Here is a 20,845-nt window from a genome sequence, read left to right on the forward strand (position 1 = left end):
AAACTATAATAGGATCACAATTAAGATAAAATAACACTGGCATTACTATGGTATGTGTCCAAAAATAAACATGTTAATACCATATAACTTTTTGTTAGTGTCTAATTTTGAATTTTGTTTTTATGACTAGTTGTCTGTATTAGATTCACAGTACACATGTATTCTTTTGTATGCATATGGACTTTTCAAGAGTTTTGTTTGATTTAACAAGTAATCATTCTACAAAATTATTTGAAGATTGTCTTGTCTAATTCCCTGCAAAAACATTTTAGGTTGCAATGCATTTTGATGGGTCTGACTGGGTAATTTTTATCATATAAAAGTCATGTATTACAAGTTATGTGTAAGGATGTAATTAATTTGATTTCTATAACTGGTCTATTCCACTAAAGTACTTAATCCATTTGATATGATATGAATATATGCACACGTACAAAATCAACCAAATTTACATTAGTCAAAAACAGCTTTGTACTGATGTGTGTATTTTAATCACTGAATCAGATGTGAGACAGATGGATCTGAGCACACAAACAGCACCTGTTGGCACAGGAAGTGACATCAACAGTCGCCCTGTTCCCACACGAAAACAGAGAAACTGTCTAATAAGATAAATGGATAAGCAGTTGCCCAGCCATATGTGATTTTAATCCCAACCCCCACCCAAACATTTTTTGACCATGATGACCTAGAAAATGTCTGTCATACTGGTTTTTGTTTATATTCGAACATACTTCAGCTTAAGGCCAGGGAGTGTCTGAGTTTTGTTTTTGGTGCCACATTCCTTATTTTCTCCCAACATGGCTTTGTAAATCTAATGTTGTTGGTTAGATTACTTTATAGTCATTTGTCAGAATTGAAAACAAACTGACTTAACTAAAAAGTAAATTAGGGAACTTGTCTGTCCTTGATTTTGACAGATCATCTGGAGAAGCATACAGTTTGAATGTTTTATTTAGCTGTTAGAACTTTTCTCAAGACAAAAAAGCAATGTGATTTAAAGTGGTTTGACTGTAGTTTGCGATCTAATCTCTTCAAATTCAGATTCTGAATCGAAATTAATTCCACAGTTGACTTAAACCTGCCATTAACTCAAAACAACAAAGCTTATCTTCGTGTGAAACATGTTCACCCGTGTATTAGTGAAGAACAAGGGCAAGGCGACCTTTTGTTTGGTGCTTTGGATGGATTTATTGACTGTCTGAGATATACGTCACTATTTACGCAACCTCCGCACAGTTTCGTTAGTGTATGATGTAAAAAAAACAACAACAAATAAACAGGATTAATAGCTGCACATAACCAAATACATTTGTAAAATATATCAATATAGCAAATTTCTGGATTGTATTTCTTTAACTAAACAGTTACGTGTACGCTTTTTTGTGGTAATTATAGAAAGTGCCGAAGTGAAACCTTACGTTGGATTTTCGTGTGAGAGGTGACATTCACAGCTGATCTCCGCAGATTTACAAACTGGGAAACTTGTTAATTCGTAATGTTTGCATAATACTTATAAGAGCCGGCATGGGTGTTTCACAGTGCGCGTTCTCACGGGCCTGATGTTGTAATAGTAGTGTTGTGTGTGATGATCAGTGATGCGCTGCGCGCGGCTCTTGCTGCAGCGCTCGCACGCGCTCTACAGACGCACTGTCAACACATGGTCTGCTGTTGGAGCAGCGTTTAATGTTCAGCACCAACGACTGGAACATTTACAGAAAAATGTGGTGAGACTTTTATAATATATCATTTAAGAAGACCTTAATATTTGTGCTTTAACAGCAAAAGGGTGTACAACCTAAACTGATTATGACCGACCTAAACTGGCATTATTTTATTCATTATTATGTTTTAATTACTTTAAAAAAAATTGTTTTTAATTTAATGCTATGGTTACATTGTATAATGATTATAACATCTTAATTTGTGAATATCTTTCCACTCTTAATTTGTGAATATCTTTCCACTTTCTATCTTACCTTTATTAATATTACACCAAATAGTTTGAAAACAACTTCACATTAATAAAGAGGAAAATAATGATCTATAATGTAAACTTAATCAAATACAAGACAAATTATTCTTTAAAGGATCTCTTAAGAAGTATTAGCTCAAGTCAGTTCAGTGTTGATTCAGTTCGGCAATAACAATAAGCAGCTACGACAATAGAGTTATTATTCAGCTCAAGTTCAATGTTTATTCATGTTGCATTCACTCCGCCATGTCGTAACTTCAAGATGATAACAAGTGTTAAACGCATAAAGGAATCTCCAGCAGTCAGGTGGTACACACAGTCAAATTCCTGCCTTACAAATTGTACCTTTTACGAGGAAATGACTTCTTTTTTACAGTTTAAATCTAGTAATTACCATAATAACGACATGGTGTGAACACCTTCAATTCAGTTCCAAAACAGTGTCGAATGATGTTAAAGAATTTGTCAATTATGAAATATTTATATCAGCTATAAAGCAGCTCTGCAGAAAACAAATTTTGTTATCATCCAATAATATCAGTGTAGTCGAATCCATAATATTATAAAGTCCCGGTTTCACAGGTAGGGCATGGATTAAGCCAGGATTAGGTTTCAGTTCGATAAGGACATTTAAAAAGGATAATTCACACAAAAATAAAAAAATTCTGTCATTAATTACCTCAAGTCATTCCAAACCCATAAGACCTTTGTTCAACTTTGGAGCACAAATTAAGATATTTTGATGAAATCCGAAAGGTTTCTGAACCAGCCAGAGGCAGCAACATCATTTCAACTTTTAAGGCCCAGAAAGGTAGTGAAGACATAAAATCGTCCATGTGACTCCAGTAGTTCAACCCTAATAATATGAAGCAACGAGAATACATTTTGTTACACCCTCCCAAAAATAGAAACTTTATTCAACTATTTCTTCTCGTCTGTGTCATTATGCTATGCTGTTGATGTAGTAAACACAGTGCTGTGCTTCCAGGTTCTACATTGGAACACCATTGGCCGAAGCTGTTTAAATGAGCACCACGATGTGATCCTGACACAAGAGCTGGCCAATAATGAACCGGCATTCTGGCGTAGAACCTGAAAGCGCTGCACTGTTTTAACTAGGGCTGGGTAAAAAATATAGATTTTTATTTTATTTTAATCGATTCATTTTAATCATTTTTATGAACCGATATTGATTCTTAAATCCCAAGAATCGATTATTCATCCTGTTTTCAGTTGATGAATGAACAGAACATTGTAGAGCCCCTGCTATCCAATTAAAATCTTTGTTACGTTTGCTATGAAACAAAGTCTCAGATTTCAATTTACATCCATTTTATTTATGAAATTAAAAAATTAAATACCATTTTGGTGCTGTTTAAATAGTGTGGCGTGATAGATCACAGTAGCACCTCAGTTTAAGAGAAGTGGCATGTGAACTGAACATCTCCACTTTAATACAGCACGAAATAAACATGAATGAACATCTAAAGGTACAGTGCATCCAGAAAGTATTCAAAGCACTTCCCCTTTGCCACATTTTGTTGTTATAGCCTTCTTCCAAAATGGATTAAATTCATTCTTCTTTTCCTCAATTCTACAAGTAATAACCCATAATGAAAACAGGAAAGAAGTTTGTTTGAAATCTTTGTAAATCATACATAATTATCCACAGCCTTCAATCAATACTTTGGTGAAGCACCTTTGGCACAAATTACAGCCTTGTTTTGAGTGTGATGCTACAAACTTGGCACACATATTTTTGGTCATTTTCTTATTCGTCTTTGTAGGACCTGTCAAGCTCCATCAGGTTGGATGGGGAGCGTCGGTGCACAGCCATTTTCAGATCTCTCCAAAAAGGTTCAATTGGGTTTAAGTCTGGGCTCTGGCTGGGCAACTCAAGGACATTCACAGAGTTGTCTCGTAGCCACTTCTTTTGTTATCTTGGCTGTGTACTTAGGGTCATTGTCCTGTTGGAAGAGGAACCTTCACCCCAGTCTGAGGTCCAGAGCGCTCTGGAATAGTTTTTTTTTATTTTATCAGGGATGTCTCTGTTGCTGCATTCATCTTTCCCTTGATCCTGACTAGCCTCCCAGTTCCTGCCACTGAAAAACATCCCCACAGCATGATGCTGCCACCACCTTGCTTCACTGTAGGGTTGGTATTGGCCAGGGAATGAGCAGTGCCTGGTTTCCTCCAGACATGACACTTGCCATTCAGGCCAAAAAGTTTAATTAGACCAGAGAATTTTGTTTCTTGTGGTCTAAGGGGTCCTTCAGGTGCCTTTTGGCTAACTCCAAGCGGCCTTTTACTGAGGAGTGGCTTCCGTCTGGCCATTTTACCATACAGGCCTGATTGGTGGAGTGCTGCAGAGATGGTTGTTCTTCTGGAAGGTTCTCCTTTCTTCACAGAGGAACGCTGAAGCTCTGAAAGAGTGACCATCAGGTTCTTGGTGCCCTCTCTGACTAAGGTTTTTTCCCCTGATCACTCAGTTTGGCCGGGCGGCCAGCTATAGGAAAAGTCCCTGATGGTTCCAAACCTCTTCCATTTACAGATAATGAGGCCATTGTACTCATTGGGACCCTCAATACTGCAGAAATGTTTATGTACCCTTCCTCAGATCTGTGCCTCGATACAATCCTGTTTTGGGGTCTACAGACAATTCCTTAGACTTCATGGCTTGGTTTGTGCTCTGACATGCACTGTTAATGTAGACAGGTGTGTGCCTTTCCAAATCATGTCCAATTAACTGAATTTCTCCAAGTTGTAGAAACATTCAATGGATGATCAGTGGAAACAGGATGCACCTGAGCTCAATTTTGAGTGTAATGACAAAGGCTGTGAAAAATTATGTACATGTGTTTTATATATATTATTTCAAACACACTTCTTTCACATTGCCATTGTGGGGTATTGTTTGTAGAATTGAACATTTTCTTTTTTATTTAATTCATTTTGGAATAAGGCTGTAACATAAAAAAAATTGGAAAAAGTGAAACGCTGTGAATACTTTCCGCATGCACGGTATGTTAAAAGATACATTAACATTTACCAAAATCACATGTAATCACCCAATCAGTGTTTCAACCACGGAAAGACGTCATTAAAACAGCTTGTCATATGTCACATAACGTCACATTTATCTCAGAAAAACCATATTCGATGACCATAAACTCGATAGTCAGAAAAATGAACTCTAGCGATGAGCATTTTGATAAATGTATGCACCACATTATGTATTCATTATCATTTGTAATGTTCTTCAGTATTAATGCATGCTTGAATAAATCTGTCAAGTTTTTATGACTGCCACCATTTAAATGTTTATATTTCAAAAAACAAATTAGAGTAAAAACATGATGATGTAATTGTAAAGTTAGTATTATAACTTTATTATTAAAAAAAATTGAGTGTAATTTATGTTTGTATTTAAATCATTTATTTTTAACTTTCAATATTATAATAATTTAGTACCAACTGACTCCCTGTACAGTTTACAGCATTAGTTGTTGAAATTTTGCCATGTACTGTATCTGATATATATCCACAATAATCAATATCGAATTGAATCGTAAACTTGTGAATGGAAATCGAATCATGAAATTTGTGTCAGTACCCAGCCCTAGTTTTACTATGTGAATAGTGTAGAGAATGATGTTGAAGAGAAGAGATTGTTGACAATGTCAAAGAGCCCAAACTCCATTAGGTTAGCCTGACAAGCCAGACCCACATCAAGATCACCATTAACAGGGCTCAATCCGAGGGGCGGGATAAACGGTAGTCTTTCAAACTCCCTCTGCACACAATAGGATAACGCTACAACCAACCAGAGTTAGTAGATTAAACTTTCGCCGTATCTGGTCGGCAAAACTCAGAACACATCTTCCCTTTTTAAGAATGACTTCAGTGCCGTTCTTTTCTCAGAGAAAAGCTTAACTCCAAGTCTTCCAGAGTTGCGGCCAAAGCTGATTCGAAAGACCGCCGTTCGCCAGCTTCTGTGTTTACTAGTAGCACGCAAGCGCAGCTCTGCCGTCATTATGTTAAGCCCCGCCCACCGACTCTATACACGATGTGATTGGCGTGACCAGAGTTTGTTTTTTACAGCTCAGAAGTTTATTGAGAGTTGTGAGACGACACTCGTGGCAGATTAGATTTGCTGCCGCTAGGGTGCATCTAGATTTCTAGGCCACCATTAGGGTACAGAAATAGAGAAAACCTTGTGAGAACCCTTACTCAGTTTGGTGTGATTATGAATCCAGGCTGCATCACAAGTCAGATTAAAATATTTTCATCCAGCTCTTTCAAATGACTACAATTGTATTGCCCTTGTTTTGCAGTGAAGTATCTTTCCTCTTTGTTCGTAGGGTCTTTTTGGAGTATCGGAGCTCAGCAGTCCTGCCGGTTTCCAGATTTCTCTGTGTCAGGCTCTCAGGGAAGCAGAATTACTGGTCCACAGGGCTTGCACACATCCTCCTGGTGCCGTCACTGTGGAAACCTTTGACCAGCTGTCTGACAGCTTATGCAAAGTGGCAGACCTGGTAAACTTTATTGTGTCGGTGTAATGTAAACTGTGATTCTTGTTGGGGTTCTGTTAAATCCCAGTGTTTTGTGTTTGTTACAGGCAGATTTCATTAAAGTGGCTCATCCGGATGCCGCGTTCCGGGAGGCAGCGGAAAGGACCTGCGTTGATATCGGAACTGTTGTGGAAATGTGGGTATCGGTCATCTGGTTATTCAGGTTTTAATGTTAAACAATATTTGTGTTTGATTTTTATTCGTGTGTGTGTGTGTATGTTACAGACTCAATACAAATGTTGATTTGTGTCAGAGCCTGAAGAATTTGCTGGGAAACGAGGCTGTTTTGGCCACACTGGACCCAGACACTAGGCAGGTTTTAATACATTTTAAAATGTATTAGCTGACAATACATTACTCCAGTCTTTAGTGTTACATGATCCTTCAGGAATCATTGTAAAATGCTGATTTGGTTCTAAAGAGACACATTATTATTACCAATGTTGAAAAAGGATTTCAGTAGACACCTTGATAGATTTTTGGGATTCTTTGATGAATAGAAAGTACAGCATTTATTTGAAATATAAACTTTTTGAAACTATATTATTGTCGCTTTTGATCAATTGAATGCATCCTTGCTGAATAAAATGTTTAATTCATTTAATAAAAATGGTAATGTATGTGGTTATTTTATTGGTTTAGGAGAGTGGCAGAGCTCTTCATGTTCGATTTTGAGATCAGTGGAATACATCTGGATGAAGCAAAGGTGAGAACAACCCTTTAAGCCCAAAATACAAGCCTGCTCTTATGTGATAATACTGATTATAATCTTTCTTTATGATTCATCTCAGAGGAGCAAGGCTGTCGCTCTGAATGTGAAGCTACTAGATCTTAACAATGAGTTTTTGAGCGGCTCTCAGCTTCCAAACGCCGTTGAGAAGCAAGTTCTACCAGAGCACATCCGTCACTGCTTCTCTATAGACGGGGACCGCATTCAGATCGGCGGGTTGCATGCTGACTCTCCTAATGAGCTGGTGTGTATGATCAAATGATTCTGTTTACTTGGGTACCATCTGTTTGTGTGATGCTTGAGCTTATTAAAGGTGCACAAAAATCTGTCACGTTCATGTGATGCGATTGGCTGTTTATGTGAGCTGAATAGCAAGCTATGCTTTCAATTGCATGTTCAAGCGTCTTTTTTGTCTCTCTGGTAGGTGCGGGAAGCTGCGTATAAAATCTTTCTGTACCCCAACGCTAGTCTCTTGCTTTGTCTGGATGAGCTTTTGGCTTGTAGACATGAGCTGGCAACATTAGTGGGCTATGAGTCGTTTGCACACAGGGCTTTGAAGGGAACAATGGCTAAAAACCCAGGTAAAACGGCTTTTAAGCAGATCATCAACTGCTGGCTATATACCTCATTGCTGCTTTTGTTTAAAATCTGCAAATGAAGGAGCAGTAAAAGCAAACGTGTAAACAAATTTGTTTGTTTTACAGAGACTGTGATGAAGTTTTTGAAGCTGCTAACAGAAAAACTCTTTGACAGGTATGTTTCACATTAACTGCTATTTTTGAATGATATTCTTTGATGGGTTGTAAAGCTTCCTTTTTTTGTTCGTCATAACACAGAACATCAAAGGACTTCGAGATGATGAAAGAAATGAAGAAGAAAACACACTCAACAAATCCTGTAAATGTTTATTTTGTCCACTGGATTCGTTTTGTGAACATTGTTTTCCCCTTTTTTTCGTTTGCATCACACATGCAAACAGATTTCATAAATATCATTTTTCACGTGTCAGGAAGTGATGCCGTGGGATCATGCATACCTCAGCGGCGCCATAAGAACAGAAAAGTAAGGCGTTTCCATGCATACATCGGTCTGAATAAGCCATCTACTTCGTGTTTATGCTCATATACGTTTATATACCTGTAGGTTTAACATTGATCCCAGCGTCTACAGTCCGTACTTCTCTCTCGGTGCTTGCATGGAGGGACTCAACCATCTCTTCACGCAGCTTCTGGGCGTTTCTTTTCAAGCGGTGCAGCCAAAGATGGGTGAAGTGTGGAGTGAAGATGTTCGCAAGCTGGTGAGCTGCTCCTCCATCTTCGTTCACTCAGTTTTTAAGATCAACCTTCCGTCAATTATTTACAGGTGTATTTATGCAGATGGTTTCTTGTGCTGCAAACAGGCCCTGGTCCATGAAACAGAGGGACTGCTGGGATACATTTACTGTGATTTCTTCCGTAGACCCGATAAACCTCACCAGGTACAGCTGTCTGCTCTTGACTGATTCTGTACAATGCATACACACACAAAGGGTACATTTTACATGATATACTAAAAGTGGAAAGGTTTTTCCTTTGTGTTTTTCATGTACATAGGACAACGTTGTCAAAGTGATCCGAAAACAACTAAAAATGCTGTATTATGCATGCCAGGCCAATAGTTGCCAATGCCACAATGAAAAGAAACACTACATGCCTGCACAGTGAACACAACGTCACCGTTTGCACAAACTCGCCTTTTTGTGGTTTACATTGAGATGATAAAAGTATTGTTTTCAAAAACTTGCACTTTAAAACATGTTTTAAAAAGTATGCATTTTCAGTCCCCCTAAATGCTGTTGTCTAAATGAATGACCAAAATGTATAGATAGTTATGGTTGAAAACATCCCAGATAACAATTTTTGGTTCCCAGAACAGACGTCCTAACGTTCTCTATTGGTTAGCCAGGAAAGTTTTCTTTACGTAAATAGAACGTTCCCTATTGGTTTGGAGAACGTTCCCCTAACCTTTCCAGAACGTTCCCCTAACCTCTTCCCTCCATTCATTTACCCTGCTGTACGTCAGTTATAGCCCAGCATTCGCGTCCCGTTAAGCGGCATAGAAGACTGATCAATGGACGTAATCAGCCTAGTAGGCTACTACAAACCATGTCATGTTTGAACTTGTTTAATCAATATAAGTTTTTCAAGCACATGAACCTTCATATGGAGGAATAAATAAGATTGAATGTAATGCATTAATGTACATTTTGTAACTTGTAGGCCTGTCACTGACACTGCACAACCAGTTCACAGACATTAAAAAAAGTAATAAATATTACTTTAACTGATAACATTTTATTAATTTCTTGCCACTGAATTAACGGGACGTAGCCAACTTCTCTCTTTTGGTCAATAAACAAAAAGTTCTCGGTTAACATCATGTTGTCTTCGTTTACGTGTAAAATATCTCTAAAATAACACTATTTACACTCCTATATTTATTAATTATAACTTATTATTCAATAAAGATCGATAAACTAATGTCAGTCAGTCGGTAAAAAAATGAAATGACCGTTATGTTTTAAATTACGCGAGTGCGCGTCTTTCTGTAGAAGACAGAAGAAAGCGCGTGCTGGAGAAGCGTATGCAAATCGGAGGCGCGCAGCAACGAAATATACAAATACCCCGCATATATATTATAAAAAATAAAATCTAAAAGATAACCTGCAGGTAACGTTCTGGGAAGGTTCTCTTTAGTTTACAAAAACTCAACCAATAGAGAATGTTCCCAGAACGTTCTTATTTGGTTCCCCACAAACATAACCAAACGAGAACCATATGGGAACGTTAGGGGAACGTTCTGTGTTTATTGGGATTGTAGTGTAAACGGCCACTCAATGGACAAAAAGTGTTTGGACACACCTCTTAATTATTCAATTCGGGTGTTTCAATCTGACCCAATGACACAGGTGTATAAAATTAAACACCTAACCATGCAGTCTGCATTTACAAACATTTGTGGAAAAAATGGGTTGTTCTGAAGAGCTCAGTAAATTCAAGCATGTTACTGTGATGGGATACCACCTTTCCTCAGTTTCTTCAGTTTGTGAAATTTTATCCCAGATAGATTTTCCTTTTTTTTATTATTGGAAAGTAGAAGCATTTAGGAACAGCAACAACTCAGCCACAAAGCAGAAGACCATGTAAAGTCACAGAGCATGGTCACTGAGTGCAAAATGCATGGTGCGTAAAAGTTGGCTATGCACTGCTGCATTTCATAGCTTAAGAGTTCCAAAATTTCACTGGCATGAATATCAGCACAAAAACTGTTTGGTGAGAGCTTCATGGAATGGGTTTCCATGGCCTAGCATCTGCATTCAAGCCTCACATCACCATATTGTGATGTTGCCACTGCACTTTGGAACAGTGGAAACGTGTTTTGTTTAGTGATAAATCCCACTTCTCCGTTTGGCAGTCTGATGGACGAGTCTGGGTTTGCCGGACGGCAGAAAAACATTAACTGCCTTGACTGCAATGTGCCAATTGTAAAGTTTGGTGGACGAGGGGTTATGGTATGGGGATTATGGTATGGGGCTGTTTTTCAGGGGTTTGACTTTGCCCCTTACTTCCAGTGAAGTGAAATCGTAATGCTTACCAACTCAATATTAATGTCCATGTATTTAGAATGCACTGTCAAAACTGTCCCTGTTTGTGTAATTGAAAGGTGTCCCAATACTTTTGTACTTATTTTGTATATATTCAAATGGAATGGACACACACACACACACACACACACACACACACACACACACACACACACACACACACACACATTCACAGTTGCAAGTTCAAAAGTATGTGAACCTCTTGCAGAAAATGTAACTTTAAACAAAATAAGGTCATACAAAATGCCTGTTCTTTTTTATTTAGTACTGTCATGAATAGGATATTTTATGTTTACAAAAATTACATATAGTTTACTATAAATATACAGTATATTACCCATTTCAAAAGTTTATGAACCATTGATTCTTAATGCTGTGTTGTTACCTGGATGATCCACAGCCTTTTTTTGGTCCCTTGTCTGTCCTGATCACTGCCCAACATTCTTTAGAAAAAACTCAGTGTTTTCAGCATTCTTTTGCATATTTGAACTCTCTCCAGCAGTGTCTGTATGATTTTAAGATCCATTTTTTTCAAACTGAGGACAATTGAGGGACTTAAACACAACTATTAAAAAAAAAGTTTCAAACACTGAGTGATGCTCCAGAAGAAAAATCGGTGCATTAAGAGCCGGGGGTGAAAACTTGTGAACTGGATAATGATGTCCCATTTTTTTCTTATTTTGTTCTTTCTTATGTTATTTTCTTATATAAATATCAATAGTTTTTTTTAGAACTGGCCTTCAGAAGTAACAGAAGATACTTGCATGTTTCTTGGAAGACAAATTAATTACAATTCGACTTGATCTTCAAATTCAAAAAGTTTTCACCCCCAGTTCTTAATGCACCGTGTTTCCTTCCTGAGCATCAGTGAATGCTTGAACCTGTTTTTAATAGTTGTGTTTGAGTTCCTCAGTCGTCCTCAGTGTGAAAAGACGGATCTCAAAATCATACAGTCACTGCTGGAAAGTGTTCAAATATGCAAAAGATGCTGAAAACTGAAAAGGATGCATTAGATTTATCAAACATGAGTTAAAAGCATTTATAATGTTACAAAAGATTTCTATTTCAAATAAATGCTATTCTTTTAAACTTTCTATTTGTATAAGATTCACAGGTTCACACTTGCAAATAATTCGACGTAAATAAGTAAGAGAGTACCGTATGCGCATTTGGAGCGCTGTCTGAGTACCCAGATTACTCACCTTTACAGAGTTAAGCCTTTCTCCCCGAACAACAGTTACCTTCTAATACCCTGAGCAAAGCATTATTAAACATGAGCGTTAAACACCAAAAAAACGCTGGGTGGTGATCAAGAGGGGGAGAAGTACATTAAAGGGATAGTTCACCCAAAAATGAAGGTGTGTTGGTTTCTTCAGTAGAACACAAATTAAGATTTTTTTAACGGTAACACTTTATTTTAAAGTTCAGTTATTAACTATTAACTAGTTGCTTATTAGCATGCAAATTACTAGGATATTGGCTGTTTATTAGAACTTATTAAGCACATATTAATGCCTTATTCTTCATGACCTTATTCCAGGTGTTTTCAAACTTGGGTCCGGGGACCCCCAGGGGTCCTCCAGAAGGTTTTAAGGGGTCCCCAGAAAATTTCAGAGAATAAAGACAAAGCAAAAATAGATCAAGTCTACCGAATATTCTAATTGGTTTATTTCTAAATGTTTCTCTCCTTTCTTGCCGTATACAATCCAGAATTGTATTTGCTTTGTGTATGAATTGTTTGCTTTGTGTCTCTATTGAGTTTTTCTCACTATAGTCCCCTTTATCTTTTTTATATTGTTTTCTTAACATAATATGTACACTGCTTGCATGCATTTATTGTGAAAGTTGTAAAAAAAACATTTTTTAATTAAAAATGTTCTTCTTCAGGTTTATACATCAAACATTAATAACCAATTTAAGATGGAATACAATATGTTGTATTTATAATGTCACACTTCATATTTATCTAACAGTTTAAACATGTTTTCGTACATAAAAATAGATTGATTTTAGGAAGGGGGTCCCTCAAAAAGTTTCATCATATTTGGGGGTTCTTGGCATTATAAAGTTTGGAAAACCCTGCCTTATTCTACATCCCATAATCCTACCCAGTACCTAAACTAAAAAGTGCTACAATAACTACCTTACTAACTATCAATAAGCAGTAAATTAGGAGTTAATCGAGGTGGAAATCATTGTTAATAGTGAACATGTGTTCCCCATATTAAAGTGTTACATTTTTAACTCCATTACAACCGTTGCTTGTATAACGCATGTCAATGAGGTGTAATTCTAAATAGACCCCATTGGCATGTATTATACGAGCAACGGTTGGAGTTAAAAATCTTAATTCGTGTTCTACTGAAGAAACAAACACACCTGCCGGTACCCTGGGGGTAAGCAGATAAACACTGTCCCTTTAACATATTCTCCCCAGTGCATGTTTAAGCAATATCTCCTAGGTTGTACATTGGGATACTTTATTGTCTCACCACCATTAAGTTTATTTTATGAGCTGTCAGATGAGACTAAACATGACATAGATACATGTTAGAACACAGTTGTAGACAAGTAGTATGTAGTGGAATGCCTCCTGTGGTGCAAATGTGTCATTGAGGTGTAAACGACTCTGTCTCCGCAGACAGAACCATCCTGTGTCTGGAGTGTCCCAACAGTCCCCAATCAGCATATTGATGAGTCCCTTGCATAGGCATTATCATACTGTGATAAGGCCATTGTTTTTCATTCACATGTATACGTTTAAATGGACTTCTGAAGTACTAGAGCCATAAAGAGTTCTACCCATAATCACTCAGCCCTACTGTCGGTTATGTATATGCCTCCTCTTGTCATGATTGGATTGATCATTTGAATGTGTTCCTCCCGAGCTGTATTGTGGTTTCAACAAAAATATTAAACAAGACAACTTTTTTTCAACATTTATACTAGAATGATTTCTGAAGGATCATGTGACACTGAAGATTGAAGTAATGATGCTGAAAGCTCAGCTTTGCATCACAGGAATAAATTACATTTTAAAATCTTTGAAATTGTAATAATATTTCCCATTATTACTAAATATTTGTATCAACTAATACAGACTTGATGCGTGTAAGAGACTTTTCAAAAACACACAAAAAAATGGTAACACTTTAGTGTCCAATTGTTTATTAGCATGCACTTTTCCAGGATATTGGCTGTTTATTAGCCCTTATAAAGCACATATTAATGCCTTGATCATATTCTACATTCTTAATCCTACCAAATACCTAAACTTAACAACTACCTTACATACGGTCCTCATTTCCCCTTTACACTCAGGGTCACATTTACAGAGTGACTATAAAAATTATTAAAAAATGAATACATATAATTTAAACTATCACCTATACATTTATGAGCATGTTTGTTCCACATTGCATTTGTGCTAGTACCAGGCCTTCAGTTCTATGTGGAAAATGTCAGATGTATGCCGGATCTATTTATTTTGTTGACTCTTACTTTTTGGGTTTTTCCCATTCATTTTAATGTTTGGACCTCAAAGACCCTGAGTGTGATTTTATGCAACTGAGGTGAAGGGAGCCATTTTTTAATGAGGGGAAACATCAAATGGGGTCCGAATAGACAAAGCATAGAAAACAGTTATTAGGAGTTTATTAAGGCAAAAGTTGTAGTTCATAGTTTGTAATTGAGAATTGTACCCCTAAAGTGTTACCAAAACATTTAACCAACTGCAAACTTTTGAATGGTAGTGTAAACAGTATATTGTTTTATTTATTCATGAACAAACTGTTCCCCCTGTATGGCAGGACTGTCACTTCACCATCCGCGGTGGTCGGCTGAGTAAAGATGGCGTTTACCAGCTGCCAGTTGTGGTGCTGATGCTGAGTCTACCTCCACCCAGTGGCAAAACCCCATCTCTACTCACTCCCTCCATGGTGGAAAACCTGTTTCATGAGATGGGACATGCCATGCACTCCATGTTAGGCAGGACACGCTATCAGCATGTCACAGGTCAGTTAACTGATTATTTGGTGATGATTACTACAGGTGCTAATTTACACTCCTCTTTTAGCCTGAATAAAATAATTGGGAAGTGTTTAAATATAACAAATTGAATTTACATGGCAATTAACTACCAGTTTGACCTGAGATTTATTCCTGTATCAATAAAGGAACCAGGTGCTCCACAGACTTTGCTGAAGTCCCTTCTGTTCTGATGGAGTATTTCGCCTCAGATTATCGGGTTGTGAGGCAGTTTGCGCGTCATTATCAGACTGGAGAGGTGGGTGTGTGCGCGTACCTGCTTCAGGGTTCATCATCTCTGTATCTGAACCCCATTAGAAGAACTGCATGTTGATTTAACAAGTCTTTTGTTCTCTGCAGCCCCTCCCAGAGAGCCTAGTGTCCCGTCTATGTGAGTCTAAAAGGGTTTGTAGTGCTGCTGACACTCAGCTACAGGTAATAAAGACCGATATCACCGCTCTGTCATAGAGAACTATTGTGCTGGTATGAAGAATGTCAGAGCTTTATTGAATCAGGAGTAATTGTGACTGTTTATTTCAGTTAGAAATTCCAGTTACCTTAATGGGTTACTTCAGCGATTAGTATATGGCTTTGTATCAGTAGAAACCCTGGAGTATATTCGAATAACCGTTTTTATACACCATTTTATTTTAGGAAAAAATCCTCAGATGACGCAAATATTGTCAATTTGCGTCATTGGAGGAATTCTTGGCCAGAGGCTAAAGACTACAGCCAGCAGAGGGAGCTATTTCCGCATGTTTTCAACTCACACATGGGGGGTGGGGTCGCACTCACAGCACTCGGCTCAGACAGCCGCAGGCATTCATGTAAACAGAGCTGCCGGTGGAACAAAGCGAGTGTTTCAACTTCTCAAATGAATTCCTATGAAAGTTAAGCTTCCAAAGGCACGAACTGAAAATGCATCAGACTGAACACGCGCTGTGAACAACTGCCGCGAGCATGGTCACGTTTACCTCAGCTCTCATCATGAGAGCTCATTCAGCGCATTCATCACGGTAAATGTAATCTGAATCCTGCAGCGCTTGGGCTGTGACACTCCCTCAGCGGCTAAATCACATTATTTTGAACAGGCACGTTCAGTTTTTAATTGTTCTCTAACTGAACTGATTTTATGAAAATGAACGCGGTCGCGGTGGGAAAGTGATCAAGTAATCTATTAGGTGGCTTTGGGAGTGGCCTTGTAGGCCAGCATTCTAGGAATTGTTGTCTTTCATCCCCATGAGACAAAAATACATTTTCTGTCTTTTCTCAGTCTAGAAGGCACCAAATTAAAAAAATAATTTCACATTTCTACTACATTGATGACCCAGTTTGAATACACATTCATCTTCCCAGCGCTGAAGTACTGCTTTAAAGGACAAGTAGAAAAATGCAATTTCTGTCATTAATTACGCACCCTCATGTCATTCCAAACCTGTAAGACCTTCGTTCGTCTTCGTAAAACACAAATTTAACGGTTAGTTTACCCAAAAAGGAAATTTATGTCATTAATGACTCACCTTAATGTCGTTCCAAACCCGTAAGACCTCCGTTCATCTTCAGAACACAGTTTAAGATATTTTATATTTTAGTCCCAGAGCATATGCAGTCTATGCACACTTTACAGTCCATGTCCAGAAAAGGAATAAAAACATCATCAAAGTAGTCCATATGTGACATCAGTTAGTTCATTAGAATCTCTTGAAGCATCGAAAATACATTTTGGTCCAAAAACAACAAAAACTACGACTTTATTCAGCATCAGTCTTCTCTTCCGCGTTTGTTTTCAAACCTCAAATAAAGACAAACGGCCATGAATCAGTGAATCGATCAATGATTCGGATCGCCAACATGATTTCAGCAGTTTGGATCACGTGTCAAACTGCCAAAGTTCTGAAATCACGTTTCTGGACATGGACAGTAAAATGTGCATAGACTGCATTTGCTCTGGGACTAAAATATAAAATATCTTAAATAGATAATAAAAGAGCAATTTAATGACCACTTTCAAGGTCCAGAAAGGTAGTAATAAAATTGTTAAAATAGTCAATGTGACTCCAGTGGTTCAATCTTAATTTTATAAAGTGACAAGAATACTTTTTGTGCGCAAAAAACGAACAAAAATGACAGCTTTATTCAACTCTTACGCAACTCTTAAAAATTAAGGTTGAACCACTGGAGTCACATGGACTATTTTAATAATCTCTTTATTACCTTTCTGGCCCTTGAAAGTGCTGTCTATGAAGGGGTCAGAGAGCTTTCAGATTTCATCAAATATATCTTAATTTATGTTCTGAAGATGAACAAAGGTCTTGCGGGTTTGGAACAACATGGGGGTGAGTGATTGACATTGAAATGAAATGTCATTTTTTGGAGAACTAACCCTATATCCCTGTAAAGCCTGACATTATAGTCAGACATTTTTTTCTTTTTTTCATAAAACCATTTATTAAACCTTTAGAGAAAGCATTTTAAACCTCTAAAGCATCTAAACTTTTAGAGCAAAGTTTGGATTTTTTGGTATCATATTTGGTTCATCAGGCTTCTATGGCTCATATAGTATGATGGAGATTTTGCAGAGCTTTTATTATGCAGCAGACGCTTCTGCTTCTGCATCCGCTCGTGTGTATTTGGGGTAACCGGAAATCAAGGATAACGCGGGTATGATGTAATTGATGGGCGACGCACGGCCATGGTCCGTGTCCTGGTTATATTCGCTTATTTCTCTGGTTTTAAACACTCTTGGAAAAATTTGGGATAATGTTAGTCAACAAAATATATAGCCTTGTTCTAGTGGTTTTTGGATATTTAAATCCAACTTTTTTACATATTATGCCTTTAACAATTTTTCTAAACAAAAATGATGTACTGCTAATCAAGTGACCCTAGTTTGCTTCATTCCGGTAAGAGTTAATTTTAAATATTACTCACAATAAATTATGTATTCTTACGTTTACTTCACAACACTTGAAGTAAGATTCCAGACAGCCAGAAGACACGTGTACCACAACCTGACCAGGACGTTTTAAGAGATTATACTGTCCATGTCCAGAAAGTGAATAAAAAATCATCAAAGGAGTAACATCAGGTAGTTCATTAGAATCTCTTGAAGAATCGAAAATACATGTTGGTCCCAAAATAGCAAAAACTACAACTTTATTCAGCATTGTCTTCTCTTCCGTGTTTGTTTTCAAACCTCAAATAAAGATCCAAACGGTTATGAATTAGCGTATTGATTCATGATTCAGATCACCAATGTCACGTGATTTCAGCAGTTTGACACGCGATCTGAATCATGAATCAATACGCTGATTCATGACCGTTTGAATCTTTATTTGAGGTTTGGAAACAAACGCGGAAGAGAAGACTGATGCTGAATAAAGTCGTAGTTTTTGTTTTTTTTGGACCAAAATGTATTTCCGATGCTTCAAGAGATTCTAATGAACTAACTGATGTCACATGTGGACAACTTTGATGATGTTTTTATTACCTTTTTTTGGACATGGACAGTATAGTGTGCATACACTTAGATACGCTCTCGGTCTAAAATATAAAATATCTTAAACTGTGTTGTGAAGATGAACGGAGGTCTTACGGGTGTGGAATGACATTAGGGTGAGTCATTAATGACGTCAATTTTATTTTGGGGTGAACTAACCCTTTAAAATTATACTAAATGGCCTTTTACTTGCTTAAAAGTATAAACTATCAATCACATGACATAAGGCATGTAGTAGATGTTTTACAGCATAGGTTTGATCATGCTGATCAGTTAGAGACCTTAGAAATATGGAAATCATATATGATACAGTAGGTTTTATAAGGTTAAATGTCTACTAGTAAGAGTCATTTATGGTTTTGGTTTAATTCTTCTCTTAACAGATTTTCTATGCAGTTTTGGATCAGGTTTATCATGGAAAACCACAATACAGATCAACCACTGAAATCCTCAGAGAAATGCAGGAGAAATTTTACGGGTTATCATATGTTTATGACACAGTGAGTTGCAGTGTCACAGATAAAGGTTTTTTTTTTTTTTACATGTTTAAAATCAAATGCTTATCCTAAATTTTATTTGCTTCTGTAGGCTTGGCAGCTGAGATTTAGTCACCTGGTTGGCTATGGTGCTAAATATTACTCCTACCTCATGTCCAGGGCGGTTGCCTCTATGGTGTGGAGGCAGTGCTTTCTACAGGACCCCTTCAGTAGGTCAGTGTAATGCCATTATCTTGTTATTTAGGACATTTTTTATCACATGCATAATGCATTATGGTGGATGCTGAGTGCACAAATGTACACCAAACTGTACCCAGAGTGATGGAAATACTATTGTCCTTATTTCTGTTGTTTGTACATATTATAATCATTAGGGTTCACTACCCTAACATACAAAGTGAACCGTCTCATTTGCAGAGTGATGGGAGAGCGTTACCGCAGAGAGATGCTCGCTCATGGAGGTAGTAAAGAGCCTACGCTGATGGTCCAAGGTAATAATAAAACACTTCACCAACTGTTAATGTTACAAGTACATATTCACAGGCTGATTTGTATTCTCAGGAATGCTTCAGAAGGCCACTACCATTGAAGACTTTGTTGATGCACTAGTGCTGGACCTTGATGCAAATGTAAAACCCTCAGTTTAGTAGAACTTCACTAAGATCCTCATTTCAGTCTCATACACTGGTCATCAATCACCTCACGTTTTCCTCAATGTCTTGCAGCCTTTTAAGCCTTATTAAAATGTGAAAATATGACAGGAAAATTAGGCTTCACTTCTATCTATTGTGCATCAGTTGCATTTCACATGAAATATTCTGTGTAGAGGTCAAGCAAACTTTGCCACACTCAACATCAATGATAGCAGGTGATGATAACTAAAGGGTTAGTTCAACCAAAAATGAAAACTGACACTTTAAAAAGCTCATAAAGAGATTGTAAAACTTATCCATATGAATTGAGAGGTTTAGTATAACTTTTCTGAAGAGACACGATCACTATATGATGAACAGATTGAATTTAGGCTTTTATTCTAATACAAATTTGGACTAAACCGCTCAATTCGTATGGATTTATATACATATGAATAGTTGCATAGCAGTCTATTGAGGGCAGGGACCGAAAGCTCTGATTTCTTCAAAAAGATCTTCATTTGTGTTCTGAAGATGAATGAAAGTCTTGTGTGTTTGGACAGGGTATATACAGCAATCCTTAAGTTAAATTTACTACTTTTTAATACCTTTTTTACTACCTTCAGAATTTTTTTTAAAACCATCACGACACTGAATTGCAAGTGTTAATCAGCGACCTTTCTATTATTCACACAGATTTTTACATATATAACAAACAAAAAAGAATAGATTTAGAATCGACACCAGGAGGAAATCTGTTATAAGTTATCATTCAGACACAGTAAAAGACATCTCAACATTCACAAAGGTTGGTAAAGGAGAAGCATTACTGCACACACATTTGATTTCAATTAATAATTGGTAATTCAGCAATTAAATTATTTAGTGTTTTTTTCCCAACAACAAAACCTAAGCCAAATATTACATTTCTATAACTGTGATAAGTTGTTGAATTAAACAAAATACTAAAAACTAGTCAATCGATTAAAAACTTTAACTAGATTAATCACACATTTTTTCTGTGATTAATCGCAATAAAAAAAAAGTTTTTGTACGTTTTTAATATAATAATTTCACAGTTAATCAAATTAATGTAGAAACAACATAAAGACAATATATTTTAAATACTTGTTTAAATGGCATCTTTTTATGAATGAAGGCCAGTATTACTGATATCAATACAGTTACTGATTTTTTTTTTTTTACATTCATTATTAGGCTTCAAAAATATAAACTTAAAACAATGCTAACATAAATCCAGAATAAATGTCA

General features: G+C 37.0%; 1 protein-coding gene across 2 annotated transcripts; it reads left to right on the forward strand.

The window, feature by feature from the left end:
* Positions 1–1,285: 1,285 nt before the first annotated feature.
* On the forward strand, positions 1,286–20,127 carry mipepb (mitochondrial intermediate peptidase b). 2 transcript variants are annotated; one of them, XM_067433439.1, is made up of 19 exons: positions 1,288–1,727; positions 6,337–6,510; positions 6,594–6,682; positions 6,772–6,858; positions 7,189–7,252; positions 7,338–7,520; positions 7,701–7,857; positions 7,981–8,029; positions 8,113–8,173; positions 8,286–8,338; positions 8,420–8,573; positions 8,676–8,753; positions 14,729–14,933; positions 15,095–15,204; positions 15,306–15,380; positions 18,828–18,944; positions 19,033–19,154; positions 19,359–19,432; positions 19,503–20,127. In XM_067433439.1, exons 1-19 carry the CDS (start codon positions 1,599–1,601, stop codon positions 19,586–19,588), a joined length of 2,067 nt encoding a protein of 688 aa, XP_067289540.1. In that variant the 5' UTR covers positions 1,288–1,598; the 3' UTR covers positions 19,589–20,127. The 2 variants fall into 2 exon arrangements, with proteins under 2 accessions (XP_067289539.1, XP_067289540.1); XM_067433438.1 differs by having other exon boundaries at positions 1,286–1,727; positions 19,359–20,127.
* Positions 20,128–20,845: the final 718 nt, after the last annotated feature.

Source organism: Pseudorasbora parva, chromosome 23 (assembly GCF_024679245.1).
Source record: "Pseudorasbora parva isolate DD20220531a chromosome 23, ASM2467924v1, whole genome shotgun sequence".
Classification (NCBI taxonomy): Eukaryota; Metazoa; Chordata; class Actinopteri; order Cypriniformes; family Gobionidae; genus Pseudorasbora; species Pseudorasbora parva.